The sequence below is a fragment of the Palaemon carinicauda genome, chromosome 7, assembly GCF_036898095.1.
Source record: "Palaemon carinicauda isolate YSFRI2023 chromosome 7, ASM3689809v2, whole genome shotgun sequence".
NCBI lineage: Eukaryota > Metazoa > Arthropoda > Malacostraca > Decapoda > Palaemonidae > Palaemon > Palaemon carinicauda.
Genome location: NC_090731.1, coordinates 153,663,716 through 153,688,218, shown reverse-complemented (window position 1 = coordinate 153,688,218; position 24,503 = coordinate 153,663,716). Strand labels below are relative to the sequence as shown.

The following is a 24,503-nucleotide window of genomic DNA, read 5'->3' as shown; positions in this document are numbered from 1 at the left end:
CTTGGGTATGGATCTTCAGAGTCGAGCTTTTTGGACTTGTCCGTCGGCCCCAAGGATCTTCCAAGCCCTAGAATGCATCCAGAGCATGCTGAGAAGGAACCGATGCTTAGTCAGGCAGGGGATGAGTCTAACAGGGACACTTTCATCGCTGGCCCTGTTCATCGAGTTAGGGAGACTCCACCTCCGCCCCCTTCAGTATCATCTAGCTGCTCACTGGATAAAGGACATGACGCTAGAGACGGGCTCAGTTCCTGTTTCCGAAGAGATGAGGTCTACTCTAACGTGGTGGAAGAACAGCATTCTTCTCAAGGAAGGTCTACCTTTGGCTGTTCAGACCCCCGACCACCGTCTCTTCTCGGACGCATCGGACACGGGCTGGGGTGCGACACTGGACGGACAGGAATGCTCGGGAACATGGAATCAGGAGCAAAGGACACTTCACATCTATTGCAAGGAGTTGTTGGCAGTTCATCTGGCCTTGTTAAACTTCAAGTCCCTCCAGCTTACAAGGTGGTGGAGGTGAACTCCGACTACACCACAGCCTTGGCTTACATCTCCAAGCAGAGAGGGACTCATTCGAGGAAGTTGTTCAAGATCGCAAGGGACCTCCTCATTTGGTCAAAGATCGAAAGCTCACGCTGGTAACGAGGCTCATTCAGGGCGATATGAATGTCATGGCAGATCGCCTCAGCCGTAAGGGTCAGGTCTTCCCCACAGAGTGGACCCTTCACAAGAATGTTTGCAGCAGACTTTGGGCCCTGTGGGGTCTGCCAACCATAGTTCTATTCGCTACCTCGATGACCAAGAAGCTCCTCTTGTATTGTTCTCCGATTCCAGACCCAACAGCAGTTCGCGTGGATGCCTTTCTGCTGGATTGGTCCCATCTCAACCTGTATGCATTCCCGCCGTTCAAGATTGTCAACAGGGTACTTCAGAAGTTCGCCTCTCACAAAGGGACACGGTTGACGTTGGTTGCTCCCCTCTGACCCGCGAGAGAAGGGTTCACCGAGGTACTGCAATGGCTGGTCGACGTTTCCCAGGACTCTTCCTCCTAGAGTGGACCTTCTGCGTCAACCTCACGTAAAGAAGGTACACCCAAACCTCCACGCTCTTCGTCTGACTGCCTTCAGACTATCGAAAGTCTCTCAAGAACTAGAGGCTTTTCGAAGGAGGCAGCCAGAACGATTGCCAGAGCAAGGACGACATCCACTCTCAGAGTCTATCAGTCTTAATGGGAAGTCTTCCGAAGCTGGTGCAAGGCCAATGCAGTTTTCCTCAACCAGTACCACTGTAACCCAGATTGCTGACTTCCTGTTACATCTAAGGAACGTAAAATCCCTATCAGCTCCTACGATCAAGGGTTACAGAAGTATGTTGGCAGCGGTTTTCCGCCACAGAGGCTTGGATCTTTCCTCCAACAAAGACCTACAGGACCTCCTTAGGTCTTTTGAGACCTCAAAGGAACGTCGGTTGTCCACTCCAGGCTGGAATCTAGACGTGGTCCTAAGGTTCCTAATGTCATCAGGATTTGAACCGTTCCAATCAGCCTCTTTTAAGGACCTCACATTAGAAACTCTTTTCCTCGTGTGCTTAGCAACAGGTAAAAGAGTAAGTGAGATCCACGCCTTCAGCAGGAACATAGGTTTCACATCTGAAACGGCTACATGTTCCTTGCGGCTCGGTTTTTTTGGCTAAAACGAGCTTCCTTCCCGTCCTTGCCCTAAGTCGTTCGAGATCCCAAGCCTGTCCAACATGGTGGGGAACGAACTAGAGAGAGTACTTTGCCCTGTTAGAGCTCTTAAGTACTATTTAAGAAGGTCAAAACCATTACGAGGACAATCAGAAGCCTTATGGTGTGCTATCAAGAAGCCTTCTCTACCAATGTCTAAGAACTCAGTTTCTTACTACATCAGGCTTCTGATTAGAGAAGCAAATTCTCATCTGAAGGAAGAAGACCTTGCTTTGCTGAAGGTAAGGACACATGAAGTGAGAGCTGTGGCTACTTCAGTGGCCTTCAAACAGAACCGTTCTCTGCAGAGTGTTATGGATGCAACCTATTGGAGAAGCAAGTCAGTGTTCGCATCATTCTATCTCAAAGATGTCCAGTCTCTTTACGAGTACTGCTACACCCTGGGTCCATTCGTAGCAACGAATGCAGTAGTAGGCGAGGGCTCAGCCACTACATTCCCATAATTCCATAACTTTTTAACCTTTCTCTTGAATACTTTTTATGGGTTGTTCGGTCGGCTAAGAAGCCTTCCACATCCTTGTTGATTTGGCGGGTGGTCAATTCTTTCTTGAGAAGCGCCGAGGTTAAAGGTTGTGATGAGGTCCTTTAGTATGGGTTGCAGCCCTGTATACTTTAGCACCTTTGGGTTGATTCAGCCTCCAAGAGGAACGCTGCGCTCAGTAAGGAAGACGAACTTAAAAAAGAGACAGAGTAACGGTTCAATTCGACTTCCTTACCAGGTACTTATTATTTCATTGTTATTTGAGATAACTGTTATATGAAATATGGGATACTTAGCTATCCTTTAATCTTGTACACTGGTTTTCACCCACCCCCCTGGGTGTGAATCAGCTACATGATTATCGGGTAAGTTTAATATTGAAAAATGTTATTTTCATTAGTAAAATAAATTTTTGAATATACTTACCCGATAATCATGATTTAATTGACCCTCCCTTCCTCCCCATAGAGAACCAGTGGGACCGAGGAATAATTGAGGAGGTGTCAACAAGAAGTACTTGAGTACCTGGCCACAGGTGGCGCTGGTAAGAACACCCCCTTCTAGTATTGTGATAGCTGGCGTATCCCTCCATAGAATTCTGTCGGGCAACAGAGTTGACAGCTACATGATTATCGGGTAAGTATATTCAAAAATTTATTTTACTAATGAAAATAACATTTCCTGTCTATGTTTCTTTCCATACAGACTTTGTTGGTGTATTCCAAATAGAAGTTCAATTGTCTGACTGGACATATTTTTGGTCTGTTAGGAAGCTTCCTAAAGCTGATCTCTATTGGCGTGTAGTTGTTCTTTTGGTTTTTGGCCATGAAGGAAGGGTGGTTCCGTAAGACAATGTGTTCTGGGGTGAAGGTGCTCCTGGAAATGCTGAGATTGTTAAATTGATTAGCTCTTAAAGGGCAAGCTAAGGCTACTAGGAACAAGGTTTTCTGTGTCAGTAGTAAGGTAGAGTTATCTTTCGTGGTGTTGAGAAATGAAATTACTTTGTCTAGATCCCAGCCAGGGAACTGGTGAGAATTTCTAGGTTTCCTTCTATTAACTCCCGATATCATTGCTTTGACATGTTTGTCCTCTGCAAGACAGTAACCTGGGAAATAGCCTGACAAGATAGGACCTAAAGCTGCTCTGTAGCTCTTCAGGGTGTTGTAAGACAGACCCTTGTCTATAAGGTGATTGAAAAATAAAATAATTGCTAACTGGGGAAATTTGTTGTCTCTTCCATACTCCTTGTGAATGAAACTTTTAAAAATGTTGTATAGGTTTTCATACTTGTGCAAGGAGCTGTCCCTCAAGCTGACAGCAATTTTGGAGCAAACCTCAGGAGGAAAGACGTTAGGGAGCTGATCCTTTAAATTTTGAAGGCGATCAAAGTTGATTGGAGCTTTGCTGAGGGTGAGATACAATCCTTGAGAACTATCTGGTAGTCTTCGATCTTCACAATATATCGTTTGTGCTGCTTCGCTACTGACTTCACTAATGGAATCCATGGTTCCGTCCCCTGCGATATGGTGCAGAAAAGCATATTATTATTGCATTCTTTATTGATTTTAAAAGCTACTTTGTGTAGTAAGAATCCTGGTGGAAAGGCATAGAGGGGTGTTGATCCCTTCCAGCTAATCGTAAGTGCATTATTGCTGATGGCTTTTTGATTTGGAAGAGATGAACAGAACTTTTTGCACTTAGTATTGAAACCATTTGAGAACAGATCTATTTCTGGGGTGAAATTGAAGTCAGAGCAGATTAAGGAGAATAGACTGTCACTGAGGGAAGTTTCTGTGTGAATGGAACCCAGGTCCCTGGAAAGTGAGTCTGCGATGGTGTTACTTACTCCCCTGATCCATCTGGAATTTATCTGTATGTTGTGATCCTTCATGGTACTAAGTATTTTCCTGACTAGTTCATGGGCTAACTTGTTTCTGATACTACCCTGTTTCTTTATCCAACAATTAGTAACCTTTGAATCAACATGTATTAAGACTACCTTGTTGTATAACCTTGTGATGAAGTGTTCCAAAGAATAGAAGCAAGCTAATAACTCTCTTACATTGATGTGAAGGGAGGATTCTTCATTTGTCCAAGTTCCATTTATTGAGAGCATATTACCCGCTATTACTAATGCACCTCCCCAACCCTGGTTGGAAGCGTCAGTGAAAAGTTCTGCATCTATCTGTGGTTTTGGAATGTTAATCTCTCTGTACATTTGTCTCTGTTCCCATGGCTTTAGGTATTTTTTGAAGGTGTGGGGAATGATTTTGTACCCTGAATTAAAATAACTGTGGTACCTGTGGAGATATTTAAGATGGAATCTTCCCAAGCTTGTATAGGATGCACTAAAATTTAAAGCTCCGATTAACATTTGATAGGAATGCAGGTCGGATTTAACAGAGTTGGAGAAAGCTTTGGCCAATTCGACACACTTCTCTATGTTTTTCCCACTGGGATTCATAGTTTTCTTAATCATATTGTAATGCACTCCTAAAAATTCAATTCTTTGAGTCGGTTCAATTGTAGATTTTTTAAGTGAGATATTCCATCCTAAGTCTGACAAGATCTTAATGACTAGCTGAATGTGATTTTTACATTTTACATAATCTTTTGCTAATATGAGAATGTCATCAAGATAGTTGAATATTAAGATGTTATATGAGGTTCTAATATACTTGATCACTGTGTACATTATTTTTGAAAAAATATAAGGTGCTGTCTTTAGTCCAAAGGGTATCACAGTCCATTTGAACTTCCTTTTACCTAGTTTGAAGGTTAGAAATTTCTGGCTACTTGCATGTAATGGAATGTGCCAATAAGCATCTTTTAAATCTAGTTTGCAGGCCCAAGAGTTTAGATGTAGATAGGGAAATATAGTATTGGCCTTGAGCATGGTAAAAGAAGGTTTTTTAATCATGGTGTTGAGCACTTTCATGTCAAAGATTAGTCGTACTGTTCCATCTGGTTTGAATTTATAAAATATGTGGTTGGAGTAGTAAAAGGAAGTTCTGGGGATCTGCTCTATGACACCTAGTTTTAGCAGTCTGTCACATTCACTTTCCAATATTTTACGCTTGTTAATTGAATAAAATCTATCTTTACCTGTTCTTTTTAATGACCTCTGGGCTTTAAGTTTATTATTAAACGGAATTCTCACCCCTTCATTGATAATTTTACAAGCAAAAGAGGCATTAGGAAGCTTTCTCCAACTATCAACATTCATCAATAATGACTTACCTATCCTATTCTCTGGGGGGCTCTGGGAGGAGTTATTCATTGGTTTTGAGGCCAAAGGCGAGGTCTCTTTACTTCTATCTTGATTTATAGCATTTGGCCCAATGTCATGATGGTCTGGTGCGGAGCAAAGCTCGTTATTATCTGGTGCTGAGCAAAGCTCATTAACCACTGGTGCTGAGCAAAGCTCGTAATTAACTGGTGCTGAGCAAAGCTCATTAACTGGTGCTGAGCAAAGCTCATTATTAACTGGTGCAGAGTAAACATCGTTATCAACTGGTGCATAGAATACTGGTGCTGAAAAAATTTCTCTTTGAACTGGTGCGGAGCATGGCTCAATTTCTAGGGTCTTTCTTTTCTCTGGCTCCTGAACTATTAGCTTGTCCATTTTGTGACCTCCCCCCCCCTGTACCCACCTCGCCTATTACCTCTTCTAAGTGGCTGAGACTTGAATCTAAAGTTAGGGTTACCTTTGAGGAAACTGAACCTTCTTCCCTGAAATCTGCCCCCGAAGTTGAATTTCCTACCCCTGAAGTTTGCTGCCCCTCCTCTGAGGAGGGGACCTTTGTGAAAGCAGGCAGCAATGGCTGATTTTTGGTCTTCAGTTAAATTCCAAACTTCTTTAATGTCTGCTTTGATTATAAGATCTCTTACTTCTTCCTTGAGGTATCTAGGAAGTGCTCTGCTTCTGAAATTTCTTATCAAATTTTGTATGAGGTCTATGCTCCTCCTTAGGGGGCCAATAATAATTTTGGACAAAAAATCAATGTCATTTACTTTGGAGGGGTATACAATGTGTGCCAGTGCTGCATGCCCTTGAAAGGCAGAAATACTCATTTTAATATTTTCAATGTCATAAAAAAATTTTCTCTTATAACTGTCATCAAATACCTTACCTTCAGGCCAGAAATTCAACTTTGGAGTATTAATTAATTTAAAAAAGTCTGAGAACTCCTTATTTTGACTACTAACAAAGAATTTATCCCGGTTATCACTATGGCCTTCACTGAAAGTTAATGCTACTAGTGAATTATTCAATTGAATTTTCCCTTCTCTATGAAAAGATGGTTCAGCTTTGAAATTGGTGGAAATATATGAAGGAATGGGTTTATTGAATGTAAGAAGGTTGAAATCTTCGTAATCACTTTCGTCTCCATTATTATAAAAGGAAAAGAGGTCTAAATTTGCACTTTCAGGTAATTCAGGTGATCGTCTTGAGCGCTTAGTAGGAGGGGGAGCCTCATTCTTCTTAGCAGGTGAACCACTTCTGCCGAGATGAATGTTTAATATCAGTGATTTATTTACCATAGAATAATTGAAATTTTGTTCAACAGGTATAGTAAATATGGACAGCAGCGGACCTAGAAGGCTGAAGTCAGGCAATGGGGTTCACGACTCAAATAGCCCTCTTAGGTTAATTCAGTGCCATATTTAAGTGAATGATAAGTTTAAATCTGTTATTATTAATAAACTAGACCTGCCTCATATGTAACCCTTATCAGATAGCCCCCCAGGGCCTAGGCTAGTGTCGATAGGTTTAAAGCGAGAAATGTAAGCTCGAACTTACCTGTGGTCTAGCCTACTGCCTATTAAGCGCGTGCTTTTAATGTGTCAGGCAAGCAATTTGTTTTGTGTGCTTAATTATAATTTTGTAATATATAAAAATTGGAGTATTTAGTTTGTTTATACCGATTAATCGTGTAGTAATCATGCACATGCTTTGCTTAAGCTACTTACGCTATGTTCGGAAGTGCCTGCTCTAAGCATTCAAATCATAACAAGCTTACGTATGGGGGCCGCCATTTGCATTTGTGACGTCATTAGTCTAAATCAGCTGCTTTCCATATGACGTTTTCGTTGTAAACAGAATTTAAAACCTTACCTTTTCTGGATGATTTGCATAAGAGTTTGATTCTGTTGTAGTAACATATTTACGATATCAGAATTAGAAGGCATATCACTATCTGCAGTCGATTGTGTGCGTTTTTCGTTACTGATTACGTTCTCCTCTCCGCTGGAGTCTTCGCTAAGCCGATGCACCTCCGCGGAGGTAAGAATTTGCCTAGACATAATTAAGCCGTGGGCTGAGATATTACTCTGGTTGCTGAGTGCAGGATAATGAAAATCAGCAAATGTTGGGAGCAGCGGGAGGGAAAAAGAGGAGAACGTTCTGTGCCGAAGTCAACTTCAGAAATGTGTCTTCCATTGCCGAGTCAACCCGCTCGTCTCTGGTAACTCCGCCCAAGGGGGCGTGGTTTAGGGCTCGCGCCGCCGCTTGGGGGGGTTCCAGGGGGGGGTGTATAAGCTACCACTGGTGAGTCCGGAAGGTTGAGACCTCCCTCTCCAGAACTAGTGTTTAGTCTCTTTTCCAGCCACTGAATTCTTTATCTTTATTTATGTTTTTCTGTTGCATTGTAATCTGTTTTCGCAATTACTACCTTTTAATGAAGGATAGGATTGCGTGTTTCAGGTAGAAATCAGTTAAAGTTTCGATTTCAGTGAAATAAGTGCAAACAGAAAATCAAAAGTGATAAAGTGATATGCGCAAAGTGTTACAGTGTTGCGTCCGAGGGTTCATCTGTTCGTGCCAGTTGTTCACCTAGTCCGGGACCTCTTACAAGCTCCCAAGCCCAGGGGAGAAGTAATGTCGAACGACTTATGGGTTCCACAGGCCTTGATCGACGAACAGACGTTTTTCCCTCCGTGGTTTCGGGCGTATCTACACACGTTGCCGACGTGAGATCGCCCCACCCACACAATGACGAGAGAGCCCATTTATTCCTCGTCTGCGGAAGAGGTTTCTCGTAGAAACCATGGACCAAATCTTGCAGCTTTTTAAGTGAAAGTCGGTCCCTTCCGCGCAAGTCCAACGACCTAGGTGTAGCCACTGGGTCAGTTCGGACTCGCTGCAGTCATCCGACGACTGCACACCTCCCTAGAGAGGCAAGGTGGTTCCGCAACAGGCAGTAACTCCGTCTGTGGCCGCACCAGCTGTTTTAGACCCTCAGTCACAACGGACAGTAGCTCCGTTTGTTGCCGTTTTTTGTAGACCCTAAGTGGTCTTTACGCAGTCTATGCAGACTCAGTTAGCTGCGGTTATGCAGGAGTTTCGTGCGGAGAAGGTTTACACTGCTCTCGTTAGCCTACAACCTGCCACGGTTGTGCGCCCAGCTCACGCTGAGGCTGCCTGCTCCCACACTCCGGCTGCGGAGAGCTCCACCTCCGATGCGCAATCGACCCTGCCAGACGCATGTTAACGTTAGCCGACGTGCGGCTCCCTCCGTTAACATGCGTGAGCTACCGCATCAGCAGTGGGAAGGTGGAGTCAAGCTGCCGTGTTTTGACGCGATGCGTTAGTTTCCGCAACCCACGGCAGTCCCCACCACGCACCACCACTCCGCTTTGGTTGTTGCCTGCTCCCACACTCCGACTGCGGAGAAGGTTGACGATGCACCCGTTGGCCTACAGCCTGCCACGGTTGTGCGCCCAGCATGGCTGCCTGCTCCCACACTCTTGTTGTGAGAGCTCCTCCACCCATGCGCAGTCGACCCTGCCAGACGCATGCTGACTCCCACAGACACACGGAGCACTCCGTTGCCGTGCGTGAGCTACCACAAGCTGCCGTGTTTTGACACGGTGTGTCAGCCTCCGCAACCCACTGTGGTTACCGCCACTCGCCCGCAGCAGACTAGTCAGTCAGGAGTTGAGGCTTCCCCACACAGCTTTGGTTGTTGCCAGCTCACATACTGTCAAGCAGTTACATGACGTTGCCTTCTGGTCTGCTACTAATGCACCAGTGCTGTATGTCCTCACGCACCTGTTGTGGTTGACAGTTCAGTTTTTGACAGTTCACAGACTGTCAAGCAGTTACATAACGTTGCCTTCTGGTCTGCTGCTTATGCACCAGTGAAACCCTCACTGAGATAACCTAGCTTTTCTCGGACATGGTTCCTGTAGATGAGAAAGTGCTGTTGTCCCTCCTGCTGATATTCCTTTGAGGACTCTGTCATTTGGAGAGGAGCCTTAAGCTGCTTAGCCTCCTATGGACTTTAATTAAAGCATAACAATGCTTCCAGGGATGGTAAATGGTTCCGCTTCAGTCGCTAACCCCGTCTGTTGCCACACCTGCTCCCATAGACCCTAATGGGCTTTGTTGCAAGACATGCAGTCCAAGCTTGTGTCCTTGATAGAGGATTTTTTACGGAGAAGAACCTTCTAGCCAACAACCTTCCTACCGGTTGGTTGTACGCCCTGTTGACGCTGAGGTATCCTACTCACGTCCGCCAGTTGAGATGGTTCCTCCACCGGTGCGACCCAGTGTGGGTTGCCAGTCGCACGTTGACGTTAAGCGACTCTCGGAGGTGGTTGTGGACGTTCAGTGTGTCACTAGGAAGACGTTCAACAACCAGCAGAGGTGACTTGTTGTGACGCAGTGCGGCAACCTCAGCAACCCGGTAGGGGGTTGACGGCACAACCCAGACAGTCTAGACAGTTTCGGGTTGACGCTGTACTTCCTCGCGTCCCCATGGTTGACAGTTCACAGACTGTGCAGCAGTACCATGATCTTGTGTCCGGCTCCGTCACGCATCCACCAGTGCGACCGGATTCAGCGAGTCAGACGTTGCCCACTCCGTTGCCATTTCCTCATCAGTTTCGGATGAGGAACCCTCTGATGAGGACATTGCTGAACAAGACGATCAACCCCCAGCCCTGCTTTCCATCCAGAAGATGCTGAAGAAGGAACACTGCCCTGTCAGGCTGTGGATGAGTCTGGTTAGGACACTGTCATCCGTGGTTCAATTTGTGTCACTTGGAAGACTACACCTCCGTCCTCTTCTGTATCATCTAGCTTTTCACTGGAAAAGGACAAGACGCTAGAAGCGGTCTCGATCCCGGTTTCCGGAAAGATAAAGTCTGGTCTGACTTGGTGAAAGGACTTTATCAACCTTTGAAAGGGTCTTGCCCTGACTGTTCAGTCTCCCAACCACGTTCTCTTCTCGGACGCATCGGACGTAGGCTGGGGTGCGACATTAGGCGGTAGGGAATGCTCGGGATTATGGAACTCGAGTCAAAGGACAATGCATTTCAACTGCAAGAAGCTTCTGGCAGTACGTCTGACCTGGAAAAGCTTCAGGTCTCTCCTTCAAGGCAAAGTGGTGGAGGTGAACACGGTCAACTCCCTGCTTTGACGTACATCTCCAAGCAAGGAGGGACCTACTCTCTGACATGGTACGAGTTCGCAAGTGACCTCCTCTCCTGTTCAACAGGTCTAAACATATCACTAGTAACGAGGTTCATCCAAGGCAACTTGAATGTCATAGCAGATTGTCTCAGTAGGAAGGGACAAATAATTCCAACATATTGGACCCTCCACAAGGATGTATGCAAGAGACTTTGGGCCACCTGGGGCCAGCCAACCATAGATCTCTTCACAACCTCGATGACCAAGAGGCTCCCAATACTTTGCTCACCTATCCCGGACTCAGCAGTAGTTCATATAGATGCCTTTCTACTAGATTGGTCACATCTAGATCTATATGCATTCCCTCCGTTCTAGATTGTCAACAAGGTACTGCAGAAGTTCGCCTCTCACGAAGGGACAAAGTTGACGCTAGTTGCTTCCCTCTGGCCCGCGAGAGAATAACTCACCGAGGTACTTCGATGGCTAGTAGACGTTCCCAGAACACTTCCCCTAAGGGTGGACCTGCTACGTCTGCCACGCGTAAAGAAGGTACTCCAAGGCCTCCACGCTCTTCGTATGACTGCCTTCAGATTATCGAAAGACTCTCGAGAACTAGAGGTTTTTCGAAGGAGGCAACCAGAGCGATTGCTAGAGCAAGGAGAACATCCACCCTTAGAGTCTACCAATCGAAGTGGGAAATCTTCCGAAACTGGTGCAAGTCAGTATCCGTATCCTCGACCAGTACCTCTGTAACTCAAATAGCTGACTTTCTCTTATATCCCCAATAGAGACCCATTGGACAGAGGAGAAAATTGGTTCTTTGTTGACATCGAGTACTTGAGTACCTACTTGACAGATGGCGCTGTTAATGTACACCCCCACCTGTATAGCGATCGCTGGCGTATTCCGCCCGTAGGTTTTTTCTGTCGGGCAGCAGGGATGCAGCTATATGATCATCGGGTAAGTATATTCAAAAATTTATTTTACTAAGGAAAATAACATTTTTATGTTTTGTTTATATGCGACCTTTCCTGATAGTAGGCGGTCCTAACTTGGAACCGAAGTTAATCAACGTTGAGCCCGTTATATCGTATTTAGCCTTTAAAGAATTTAAAACTTTTTAAATTTAATGTTTTATGAAAGAATTTCTTTGATAGTCTTCGTACTGTTTTCAAAGATGAACTAACGTTTAGTTTTTTAGACTACGCAGTTGTTGACGTTCAGGACGTTCAACATGCGCTCTATCGTTACGATAGAGAGAGAGTGTATCACGGTTTCACTTTGCAGTTAGAGTAAATCGATTCTGACGTTTCGTTCATTCTTTCTTAGCTTAAATGGTTTAAATTCTAAATTAAAGGAACTTTTTATTTGGAAAACCTTTCAGTTTTTTCCTTTAGCCAAATAACATGTTTTTTTGACGATATATAATTGGGCTCTTCTCTCAGGTGCGAAATCAAGAGAGAAAGAGAGAGAGAGATAGAGACGGAGGGAGAGAGAGGAAAAAAAAAAAAACGTTCCGTTCAAGCGGGTAACGTTGTTCTCGTGTTACTCTCCTCCCTAGTCGCTGTACGGGGAAGAAGGTAAAACGTTTCTAGGGTTTTATTCTTGTCCCCAGGCTATGTGCGGTGAGAGATTGTAAACGTAGTTTATTTGAACTAGTGTTTAGTCTCTTTCCCAGCCACTGAATTCTTTATCTTTATATATGTTTTCTGTTTTTGCTAGTATTAATGAGCTGCATTATACGACTGTTTTCGCAATTACTACCTTTTAATGAAGGGTAGAATTGCGTGTTTCAGGTAGAAATCAGTAAAAGTTTCGATTTCAGTGAAATAAGTGCAAAACAGAAAATCGAAGTGATAAAGTGATATGCGCAAAGTGTTACAGTGTTGCGTCCGAGGGTTCGTCTGTTCGTGCCTGTCGTTCACCTAGTCCGGGACCTCTTGCAAGCTCCCAAGCCCAGGGGAGAAGTAATGTCGAACGACTTATGGGTTCGTCAGGCCTTGATCAACGAACAGACGTTTCCCTCCGTGGTTTCGGGCGTATCTACCCAAGATCGCCCCACCCACACAAAGACGAGAGAGCCCATTTACTTCTCGTCTGCGGAAGAGGTTTCTCGTAAGAAACCATGGACCAAGGTCTCGCAGCTTATTAAGCGCAAGTCGGTCCCTTCCGCGCAAGTCCAACGGCCCAGTTGTAGCCACTGGGTCAGTTCGGACTCGCTGCAGTCTTCCGACGACTGCTCACCTCCTAAGAGAGGCAAAGCGGTACCGCAACAGGCAGTAACACCGTCTGTTGCCGCACCTGCTACTGTAGACCCTAAGTGGTCTTTGCTGCAGACCATGCAGACACAGTTAACATCTTTAATGCAGGACTTTCGTGCGGAGAAGGTTGACGCTGCACCCGTTAGCCTACAACCAACCACGGTTGTGCGTTCAGTTGACGCTGAGGCTACCTTCTCCCGCAGTCCAGCTGTGAGAGTCCCGCCACCCATGCGCAGTGTACCCTGCCAGCCGCATGTTGACGTTCAGCGACGCACGGAACCCTCCGTTGACGTTCGCGAGTTACAACAACAACCTAAGTTGTTTTGTTTTGACGCGGTGAGTCAACCTCCGCATTCTAGAGTTGTTTTGACTGCTCAGTATAGACAGTCAAAGCAGTCTCGAGTGAAAACTGTATGTCCTCACGCACCTGTTGTGGTTGACAGTTCAGTTGTTGACAGTTCACAGACTGTCAAGCAGTTACATGACGTTGCCTTCTGGTCTGCTACTAATGTACCAGTGCTGTATGTCCTCACGCACCTGTTGTGGTTGACAGTTCAGTTGTTGACAGTTCACAGACTGTCAAGCAGTTACATGACGTTGCCTTCTGGTCTGCTACTAATGCACCAGTGAGAGACTCACTGAGATAACCTAGCTTTTATCGGACAAGGTTCCTGTAGATGAGAAAGTGCTGTTCTCCCTCCTACTGATATTCCTTTGAGGACTCTGTCATTTGGAGAGGAGCCTTAAGCTGCTTAGCCTCCTATGGACTTTAATTAAATCATGATGATTTTTTAAGGATCTTCGTCCGGATCTTGTAACTGCTGCTCCTCGTTCGCCTAAACGTCAGAACTTACACTAGGCCTAGCTACTTCGAAGCCGTTGTTGTTAAGCTAGTGCTCTCTTGCTCTCCTAGAGAGCGTTACGTTGGCTAGGCGACTGGTTTTTGCACCAGGAGGAGTTTTAGGGATACAGCTTTTGATTTCCCTTCTTTTAAACTGGCTTATAGAGGTGAGAGTCTGATAGGACACGAGAGAAGTTCTCGGCTTGGGAGTTCATGCCTCTGCCCAGATAGACTTCTCAATTCTGGTAGACTCGCCCTGGCGCCTAGCCAGGAGACGCTCCAAGTTGTTTACAGGTCAACTTCTCAACTTTTGTCGAGCCTTTGAAGTTTTGCTGTACTATTATGTCACACATAACAAGGCTTCCAGGGATGGTAAATGGTTCCGCCTCAGTCGCTAACCCCGTCTGTTGCCACACCTGCTCCCGTAGACCCTAAATGGGCTTTGCTGCAAGACATGCAGTCCAAGCTTGTGTCCTTGATAGAGGACTTAAATGCGGAGAAGAACCTTCTGGCCAACAACCTTCCAACCGGTTGGTTGTGCGCCCTGTTGACGCTGAGGTATCCTACTCGCGTCTGCCAGTTGAGGTGGTTCCTCCACCGATGCGACCCAGTGTGGGTTGCCAGTCGCACGTTGACGTTAAGCGACGCTCGGAGGTGGTTGTTGACGTTCAGTGTGTCACTAGGAAGACGTTCAACAACCAGCACAGGTGACTTGTTGTGACGCAGTGCGTCAACCTCAGCAACCCGGTAGGGTGTTGACTGCACAACCCAGACAGTCTAGACAGTTTCGGGTTGACGCTGTACTTCCTCGCGCACCCATGGTTGTTGACAGTTCACAGACTGTGCAGCAGTGCCATGATATTGCGTCCGGCTCCGTCACGCATCCACCAGTGCGACCGGTTTCAGCGAGTCAGACGTTGCCCACTCCGTTGCCGTTTCCTCATCAGTTTCGGATGAGGAACCCTCTGATGAGGACGTTGCTGAACAAGACGATCAACCCCCAGCCCTGCTATCCATCCAGAAGATGCTGAAGAAAGAACGCTGCCCAGTCAGGCTGTGGATGAGTCTGGTAGGGACACTGTCATCCATGGATCAATTTGTGTCACTAGGAAGACTACACCTCCGTCCTCTTCTATACCATCTAGCTTTTCACTGGAAAAAGGACAAGACGCTAGAAGCGGTCTCGATCCCGGTTTCCGGAAAGATAAAGTCTTGTCTGACTTGGTGAAAGGACTATATCAACCTTAGAGAGGGTCTTCCCCTGACTGTTCAGACTCCCAACCACGTTCTCTTCTCGGACGCATCGGACGTAGGCTGGGGTGCGACATTAGACGGTAGGGAATGCTCGGGATTATGGAACTCGAGTCAAAGGACAATGCATTTCAACTGCAAGGAGCTACTGGCAGTACGTCTAACCTGGAAAGCTTCAGGTCTCTCCTTCAAGGCAAAGTGGTGGAGGTGAACTCGGACAACACCACGGCTTTGGCGTACATCTCCAAGCAAGGAGGGACCTACTCTCTGACATTGTACGAGATCGCAAGGGACCTCCTCACCTGGTCAAAAGGTCTAGACATTTCACTAGTAACGAGGTTCATCCAAGGCAACTTGAATGTCATGGCAGATTGTCTCAGTCGGAAGGGACAAATAATTCCAACAGAATGGACCCTCCACAAGGATGTATGCAAGAGACTTTGGGCCACCTGGGGCCAGCCAACCATAGATCTCTTCGCAACCTCGGTGACCAAGAGCTCCCAATATTTTGCTCACCAATCCCGGACCCAGCAGCAGTTCATATAGATGCCTTTCTACTAGATTGGTCACATCTAGATCTATATGCATTCCCTCCGTTCAAGATTGTCAACAAGGTACTGCAGAAGTTCGCCTCTCACGAAGGGACAAGGTTGACGCTAGTTGCTTCCCTCTGGCCCGCGAGAGAATGGCTAACCGAGGTACTTCGATGGCTAGTAGACGTTCCCAGAACACTTCCCCTAAGGGTGGACCTTCTACGTCAGCCACGCGTAAAGAAGGTACACCAAGGCCTCCACGCTCTTCGTCTGACTGCCTTCAGACTATCGAAAGACTCTCGAGAGCTAGAGGCTTTTCGAAGGAGGCAACCAGAGCGATTGCTAGAGCAAGGAGAACATCCACCCTTAGAGTCTACCAATCGAAGTGGGAAATCTTCCGAAACTGGTGCAAGTCAGTATCCGTATCCTCGACCAGTACCTCTGTAACTCAAATAGCTGACTTTCTCTTATATCTGAGGAAAGAACGATCTCTTTCAGCTCCCACTATCAAGGGTTACAGAAGCTTGTTGGCATCAGTCTTCCGTCACAGAGGCTTAGATCTTTCCAACAATAAAGATCTACAGGACCTCCTTAAGTCTTTTGAGACCACGAAGGAGCGTCGTTTGGTTACACCTGGTTGGAATTTAGACGTGGTACTAAGATTCCTTATGTCAGACAGGTTCGAACCGCTACAATCAGCCTCCCTGAAAGATCTCACCTTTAAGACTCTTTTCCTGATATGCTTAGCCACAGCTAAAAGAGTCAGTGAGATTCATGCCTTCAGCAAGAACATCGGATTCTCATCCGAAACGGCTACATGTTCTACAACTTGGTTTTCTAGCCAAACACGAGCTGCCTTCTCGGCCTTGACCAATATCGTTCGATATTCCAAACTTATCGTATGGTTGGAAATGAACTAGAAAGAGTCTTATGTCCTGTAAGAGCTCTTAAGTTCTATTTAAAAACCTTTACGAGGCCCGTCTGAAGCTTTATGGTGTTCAGTTAAGAATCCATCTTTGCCTATGTCAAAGAATGCTTTATCCTATTTTATCAGACTGTTAATACGAGAAGCTCATTCCCATCTGAATGAGGAAGACCAAGCTTTGCTGAAGGTAAGGACACACGAAGTTAGAGCTGTCGCAACTTCCGTGGCCTTTAAACAAAATAGATCTCTGCAAAGTATAATCGACGCAACCTATTGGAGAAGCAAATCAGTGTTCGCGTCTTTTTATCTTAAGAATGTCCAGTCTCTTTATGAGAACTGCTACACTCTGGGACCATTCGTAGCAACGAGTGCAGTAGTGGGTGAGGGCTCAACCACTACAATTCCCTAATTCCATAACCTTTTTAATCTTTCTCTTGAAATGTTTTATTATTGTTTTTGGGTTGTCCGGAAGGCTAAGAAGCCTTTCGCATCCTACTTGATTTGGCGGGTGGTCAAAGTCATTTCTTGAGAAGCGCCTAGATTAGAGGTTTTGATGAGGTCCTGTTGTATGGGTTGCAACCCTTGATACTTCAGATCCTAGGGGTCGCTCAGCATCCTAAGAGGATCGCGAGGCTCCGTAAGGAAGACGTACTTAAAAAGGCAGAGTAATTGTTCAAGTCGACTTCCTTACCAGGTACTTATTTATTTTATGTTTGTTATTTTGAATAACTGCTAAAATGAAATACAAAATACTTAGCTCATAATAATGTAAACATGTAATGCTGGTCTCTACCCACCCCCCTGGGTGTGAATCAGCTATATGATCACCGGCTAAGTTTAATATTGAAAAATGTTATTTTTATTAATAAAATAAATTTTTGAATATACTTACCCGGTGATCATATATTAAAGGACCCTCCCTTCCTCCCCAATAGAGACCCAGTGGACCGAGGAGAAAATTGGTTCTTTGTTTACTTGGAGTACTAAGTACCTGCTCGACAGATGGCGCTGTTGATGTACACCCCCACCTGCATAGCGATCGCTGGCGTATTTTGACCGTAGGTTTTTCTGTCGAGCAACAGAGTTGCAGCTATATGATCACCGGGTAAGTATATTCAAAAATTTATTTTATTAATAAAAATAACATGTTTCATTCTTATCATAATCAATATTATTCTGATTATTATTATTCTAAATACAGTACAGTATAAGGCAGTACGGGTATTGATCACAAAAAGGGATCAATGATAATCTCCTTGTATCTCTCATGCGGTAATACTTTATCAAATTTTTGAACTTTTTAATTGATGTATTACTAAACTTCAACCTTGTCTGGTATAATTACCTCTGTCAACAAAGTCGGAAGGAAGTTTTACCCCTTGTTTGGTTAAGTAATGGGATACCTGTCTGGTTTCCCAAAGCTGACTTAACTTGAATGTCAAAGGTTGTTACTAGCATTTAATGAAGGTCAGAAATTTAATTGGTTGCTTGTGGTTACACAAATATAAATAATGAAAACATTGGATCTTAAAAAAATAGCGAAGTAATAGCTGTGTATTCTAAAATTTCATACATGTTCTGTAAGCATAGAATGCAATTTTTATAGTTTGGTTAAAATTATCTTTCTCATTAAGATCCTTGTCATTATTCAAGTTTTGCTTCATTTTATCATTGCAGGTAGAGCCTGGTAAGGTGTGGGAAACACCACTTCATAAGGTTGGAACAGATTAACATGGAGAAGGTCTACGTCTGTAAAGAATGTAATAAAACATTCCCGAAATATTATGATCTGCGACGACATAACAAGCTTCATACCGGCGAGCATCCTTTCATGTGTGAAATCTGTGGTTTAGGCTTCACCGATAATAATAGACTCATCATACACGTTGGAAGAGACCACACCGGTCGCAAACCTTTTGAGTGTTCGGTGTGCGATAAAGCATTTTGCCGTAGCAGTGATCTTAATCGGCATATGAAAGTGCATGACAAAGAACGTTTGCTTGTAGACCATCAGATACTTGATCAAACTTTAGAGTGCACAATATCGGAGAAAGACACCGGTGTGTCTTTGAACAGTGACATTGAAGGATCTCCATTTCACAACCAATCTTTATCTGAAGAAAGGGAAAAAGCTTTTCAAGTATTAGAGGATGACAAAAATTGTCATTTAAACAATACTGTTAGTCATTTTTTATTATCTAGAGACTCGCCAATTTATCTAGAAGGTAAGAGGGGTCTGGAGTGCACTGATCTTGATCAAAATTGTGATATTAAACCCCACGAGACTCTAGGAACGAGTGAAGAAACACCGGTTTATATTGATGATAATCTCCTTGGAATGGCTTCTCCCCAAACAGACAAAGGTGCAGCGGACACTGGTGATTTAAAGCTTCAGTTTCCTATTGAGGCCCCTTACTTGGATGAAAGAATTTTTGACCTGACCGACTTTAACAAAAGTGTCCCAAATAGTAGCGAAAGTAAACAGACAGGTGTTGCCATTCAGAATATTGGTAGACGACAGATGGCTAGCAACACAGGAGAAAAAGCTAAACTTGGTTTATATACCGGAGATCGGCCTTATCTTGGTAGACCCTTTGAGTGCAAATATTGTGAAAAGTCCTTCACAAAAAGTAGTGATCTAAAACGTCATCTCATGATTCATACAGGTGACCGGCCTTTTGTGTGTAATTTGTGTGGGACAGGTTTCATTGAGAAATCAAAGTTGATAGTACATACACGACATCACACTGGTGAGAGACCCTTTGAGTGTCAAGACTGTGGCAAAACATTTATCAAGAAGAGTGATATGACCAATCATAGGAAGACACACTCAGGAGAGAGAAACTTTGTTTGCTGTGAATGTGGAAAGGCATTTATCAAGAAGAGTGACCTTACAAGACACACGCGTCTCCATACAGGGGAACGTCCTTACGTATGTGTAGTATGCGGTGCAGCATTCACAGAGAGTGGGAAGCTGAAGAAGCATACTATTGTTCATACTGGAGAGAAGAATGTCCAGTGTGATACCTGTGGTAAGCGATTTGCCAAGAACTCTGATCTGCGTCGTCATACTAGAATACATACAGGAGAGCGCCCTTATGTTTGTACTCTATGTTCTAAGAGTTTCACTTATTCTCAAATGCTTAAAGAACACTTAAAGAAGGAACACAACATCACAACACTAGCTTCCAACCAAAGTCTTCAACATACACAATTTGCAGACGTAGTTGATAGCATCAACTCTTCCATTGTAAATCCAGCCTTGGCTTTCCTAGTAAACCAGAATCAGAAAACACAAGAAAACCATCAATTTGATGTCCAAACAAATGAGAATTCAGGAAATCAACCATCTGGAACTGCAGAATCGATGAAAAGCAATTTATCATCAAAGAGTGAAGCCGGTGAATCGGGAAACATGTCAAAGTGGAATACGGAGAATCCAGAAAATACAAATTATCCTACTTTTTCTAGAGTGGACTCAGAGCTCCTCAATGTCCAAAGTGCTAACAATTTCACAGATTCAAGTCTGTGTATAAAAGAAGAGATGATGCCAGTTGAGGAGAATAATTGAAACCACAGGTTTTGTTACTTGCATGTGTTTATGGCCATTAAAGGATAGGGTATCCTGCCTTATCCAAGGAGCTACTTTACCTGCGTAGCAAAAGTAACATTGTAAATAGCTTGTGGATATGCCCATTAATAATGACATTTATGTTCAAGTTTTATTGAATACAGTATTTAGGTGTACATACTGTTAGTATTTCACTATCATCAGATTAATATATTTACATTCACTTAACATTGTAGCAGACTAGATTAACTGTAAATACTGTAGCACAATAAAATGAATTACTATATTAAATCACTTACACGAGTTCTTGTAATTTTTGCATTAGTGTGTAAACTACAGGTACTATATGTATAAGATATTTTGCACTTTACATCATTTAGCATTTGCAAGGCTTTTTAGAGTGAACTGCATTGTACATTAACTAGGAATTTCTATGTACAGTATATTGACAGGATTTTTTAGCACTTTATAGTTTATTAAAAGAAGTGTAGTAAGATGCATTTTAGAGCAATATTGAATTGGATGATAAGTATTGGAATAAGCACTGCTTTATTGTAGTATCTTATATTTAGATACCTACTGATCTGTAGTTCATAAACATAAGGGAAGTAAAAAAAAAAAAATTATTTTTCAATCTTTTATAAACTATATTGTGTAAAGTACTATTTTGAAACCAGATAATGACACTGTTGACCTTTATTTCTAAAATTGTTTTAGTCAAAATCAATTTGAGATATTAAACAGTGAACTCGGACTATTTTAGAACATTCATAATTTCATGAATTTGTGGGTTCTTAAAAAAAAGAAAATTAACGTGCTACTAGATTTTAGAAAATACAGTACAGTACTGTATATATATATTAATAATTAAAGATATATTATTTTTTACTTTCTAAACATTTATTGTCATATGAATAACATAATTGTACAGTTACATTGTACATTCTAATGAAGCTTTTTAATGATTTTTATTTCCAATATCCTTTGTTGTAGTTAAATGAGCTTATATTAAATTACAGTATTTCATTCTAGGAAGTTTATAGAATAGTAATCAGCTCGCACTATCTAAAAAAAGGATAAAAAGAAGAAAAAGTTAGTACAGTAGAAATGTTATTTTTATGGTAACCTTTTTTGTTATTGCTGTTGTTGAATCCATTGTTTATTTGTTTTCTTATAATATTCAGAAAGCCAAATTGTGATTAGAATTTATCATACAGAAGGTCCCGGGGTTACAAACTTAATTAGTTCCAAGAACCTGTTTGTAAGTAGACTTTTGTTGAATTTTTGGCTAGGGTAGGCCTAACTTGAATCCCATACCTATGATTTCCAGCTACAAAAGTCAATAAATTGTCAAGTTTCATATGAAATAGATATATCCCAGATACTCCTCAGAAAGTAATTCGAGGTAAGTACTGTAAGGAAAAATACAAATTACTTAAAATTTTGCTCACTGTATTAATTGATATAATATTGTTCAATTTAAAATATTTCTTTTAACCTATCTTTGTTATTTTCAGTTGGATTTTTGTTTGTATCTACGAATGTTTGAAAGTTGAGGAGCTTCAGTATGTAAAAACTAAACTTAATTGAATAATTAATTGGGGGAAAAACATAATTGGTATTTGCTGTCCAATTCAGGTTTTGTTATTAAAAAAAATGTCCTTATCTTCTGAGACAATTCCAAAACGGCAGCTTAAATGTAAGTAAAGAATTGATAATTATATAATCTGGCTCTCCTTGCTTTAGTATGTGACATGAAATGTTGAACCCTAAGCATTATAATTTGAAAATTACAGGTGTATCATAATTTAACAGTGTCTAGGTATTTAAATATTACAAGTGAATTATTGGATGAGGAGTAAGAGGGTTTATATTGTATTTTTTTTTTTTCCAGATTAAATTTTTGTTTGCTGTTAACTTGAACTCGTAAATTTGTTTTTATGTATTATTACGGTATATATCATGATCTTCTATTTTCTTTGAACTTCTGTCTGGTTTGATGCTTAATGCTTTTGTTAAGAAATATTTTTTCAGGGAACTTCCCAATTTTTATTTAATAAATATTAATATGCTGGCCTTTTATTTTTTACAGTATTCCAATATTTATTGTTATAAATATTTTTCTTTATTGAAATACAGTATTGCTTTTACAGACTTTACAACCAGATTGCAAAATTCTGTACCTCAAATTTTACTTATGGTATATTTGCTCTAATAAAGTATGAAATGATACACTAAGAAATATTTTTACATTACAATATTTGTTTTATAAAATGTTATGAAAATTAATATTCATTATATTACTTTTTCCCAAAAAATAATTACTGTAAGTCTAATTCATGAAACATACTGTAATTTGTCCTGACTTCTACATAAAAATCCAGTCCAGAAAAGTAATAGTTTTGCAAATATGATAAACAATTTTGATATTTTGAAAGTTTTTATTTTCTACCCAACAATTAGGAATGATGGCAATGGTTAAAATTGTTGCTTCAAGTACTGCATAGGAAATGTACACCAAATTGGGTGGATTTTCAACCCCTGCATGTCCCCATCCTCGCAAAAACTATTTTCCACATTCATTTTAGTATTCAAAATTAGTACAAAACCCTTCAAGCTCATTGGATCATTTTGCACACATCAAATATTCAACAAGCTGCTTTGTGAATCAAAATATAAAAACTTGAGGATGTGTAGCAAGAAAAAGATAAATCTCTTCAATGCAGGTTACACCTTGATATAAACAAAACTACCAGTTGGTGACATGCTATGGATAACACTGTACTTGATGTTTTACTCAACTATCCACTTGGACTGTCTGCTTCATTCAGTCTTAATCTTTTCTTGTTCCTTTGGTCTCTTATATTCTCTTACTTTACTGTGTTCCTGTTTTAATTTCTCATTTAACAGCAAATCCTTCAGGTAAACTATGAGTCTTGATATGTGATTTTTGCTTCAAAGTAAAATGTTAAACAGTAATTGTATGGTGCAGATCCACTGCTGGGTATAAGATTCCTTGGTCACACCCTAATGTACCTCCCCCCCCAAAAAAAAAAAAAAAAAAAAGCAAAGTGCATTAATGCAAAAATAGCAATCATAATGTTTCCAGTTTTGCCTTACAGGGACTTCACCACACCAATTCTTTGTCACCTCATGTGGTGCTTTGTAGGCATCAGTGAAAGCAGTTCTTTGCCTTCTAGTTACGGCATTCCCACTTCCTTACATTCTTGCTGTCCAACTTCTTACTTTTACATCATTGTAACTTCAGTGTTTTCTCAGTGATTGGCATCTCATCTTCAGTGGACCATGTGATCCAAATTCCATAAGACCAGCCACCCATTGTTGACCTGATTTACTTTTACTGTAGAATAAATTGGTCTCATTAAAGGAGCGCTTGACAGCCAGGACAAATGCCAATTGCATAAAGCTCTCAAGTGGTTATCAAAGCCCCCTGAATGATTGTTCTTTCTTTTCATAATGATAACTTGATCCTAACGAGGCATTTAATGTAAATTACAGTATTTACATATTTTCAGCAAAGATGTTCACAGGAGCCTTTGATTAAAATAAAATCACTCGGCAGTGGTGTTCATCATATAGAGTACAGTAGTTATAAATGTATTCATGAGAGATATAATATTCGATATACTAACAAGTCATTTTCAAAAGATTACAGTATATTGCAATGAGGTAAGGACCTTGCAGGTGGTTAGTTTACTTCATGTGGTGCAGTGTAAAGAAATTTCGTGGGAAAATACACGATTTGTGTTACCTGTGCAAAGAAGATAATGCAGAACATATCCAAAATCAGGAAAAATAAGAGAACTGGACATAAGAATAGGTAGGTGGCAAAATTTTAGCAGAGACCTGGCCTCTAAGGGCAGAATGCACAGAAGTAGAATTTAGATTAAAGATACTACAATGGATTGCCAAAATGAAAAGGTATTATCCCAACTTATCTAGGATAGAAAGCGATATTGGATTTGTTGTTTTTTGTTACTTGAAAAGTGCAATTGTAGTACTGTACAGTACTTGGTATAACCTAAGAAACTTTTCACCTATCTTTTAGTTTATGGCGTCCAAAAACGTTTTATATATTGAGCATTTAGGAACAAGGAACTTTTAGTTTTTGTATATTATCATCATCATCATTATTAACTAAGCTACAACCCTAGCTGGAATAAAAGGGTCTAGCCAGGGATCCAAAAAGGGAAAAATAGCCCAGTGAGGAAAGGAAATGTATAAACTACAAGAAAAGTAATGTTTATTTAAAAAAAAACACTTTAATAACAGTATCAACTTTAAAATAGATCATAAATATATAAACAATAAAAATAGACTTATGTTAACCTGTTCAACCTAAAAACAGTTGGCAATGGAAAACCAAAAGTTAGAATAGATGTAATTTATTCCCCGTAAGATAAAAAAGTAAAATGGCTAAAATGCACAGCTCAGTTGCAAAAGAAATACA

At 41.9% G+C, this 24,503-nt stretch overlaps 1 protein-coding gene across 3 annotated transcripts in view; it reads left to right on the top strand.

The window, feature by feature from the left end:
- LOC137644074 (zinc finger protein ZFP2-like) overlaps positions 1 to 20,596 on the top strand; it is a 46,366-nt gene extending 25,770 nt beyond the window's left edge. For all 3 annotated transcript variants that reach the window (XM_068376989.1, XM_068376987.1, XM_068376988.1), the window contains one exon: positions 18,139 to 20,596. In XM_068376989.1, coding sequence (XP_068233090.1) covers positions 18,194 to 20,032 — 1,839 coding nt within the window. In that variant the 5' untranslated portion in view covers positions 18,139 to 18,193 and the 3' untranslated portion in view covers positions 20,033 to 20,596. The remainder of the gene's footprint in view (positions 1 to 18,138) is intronic.
- Positions 20,597 to 24,503: the final 3,907 nt, after the last annotated feature.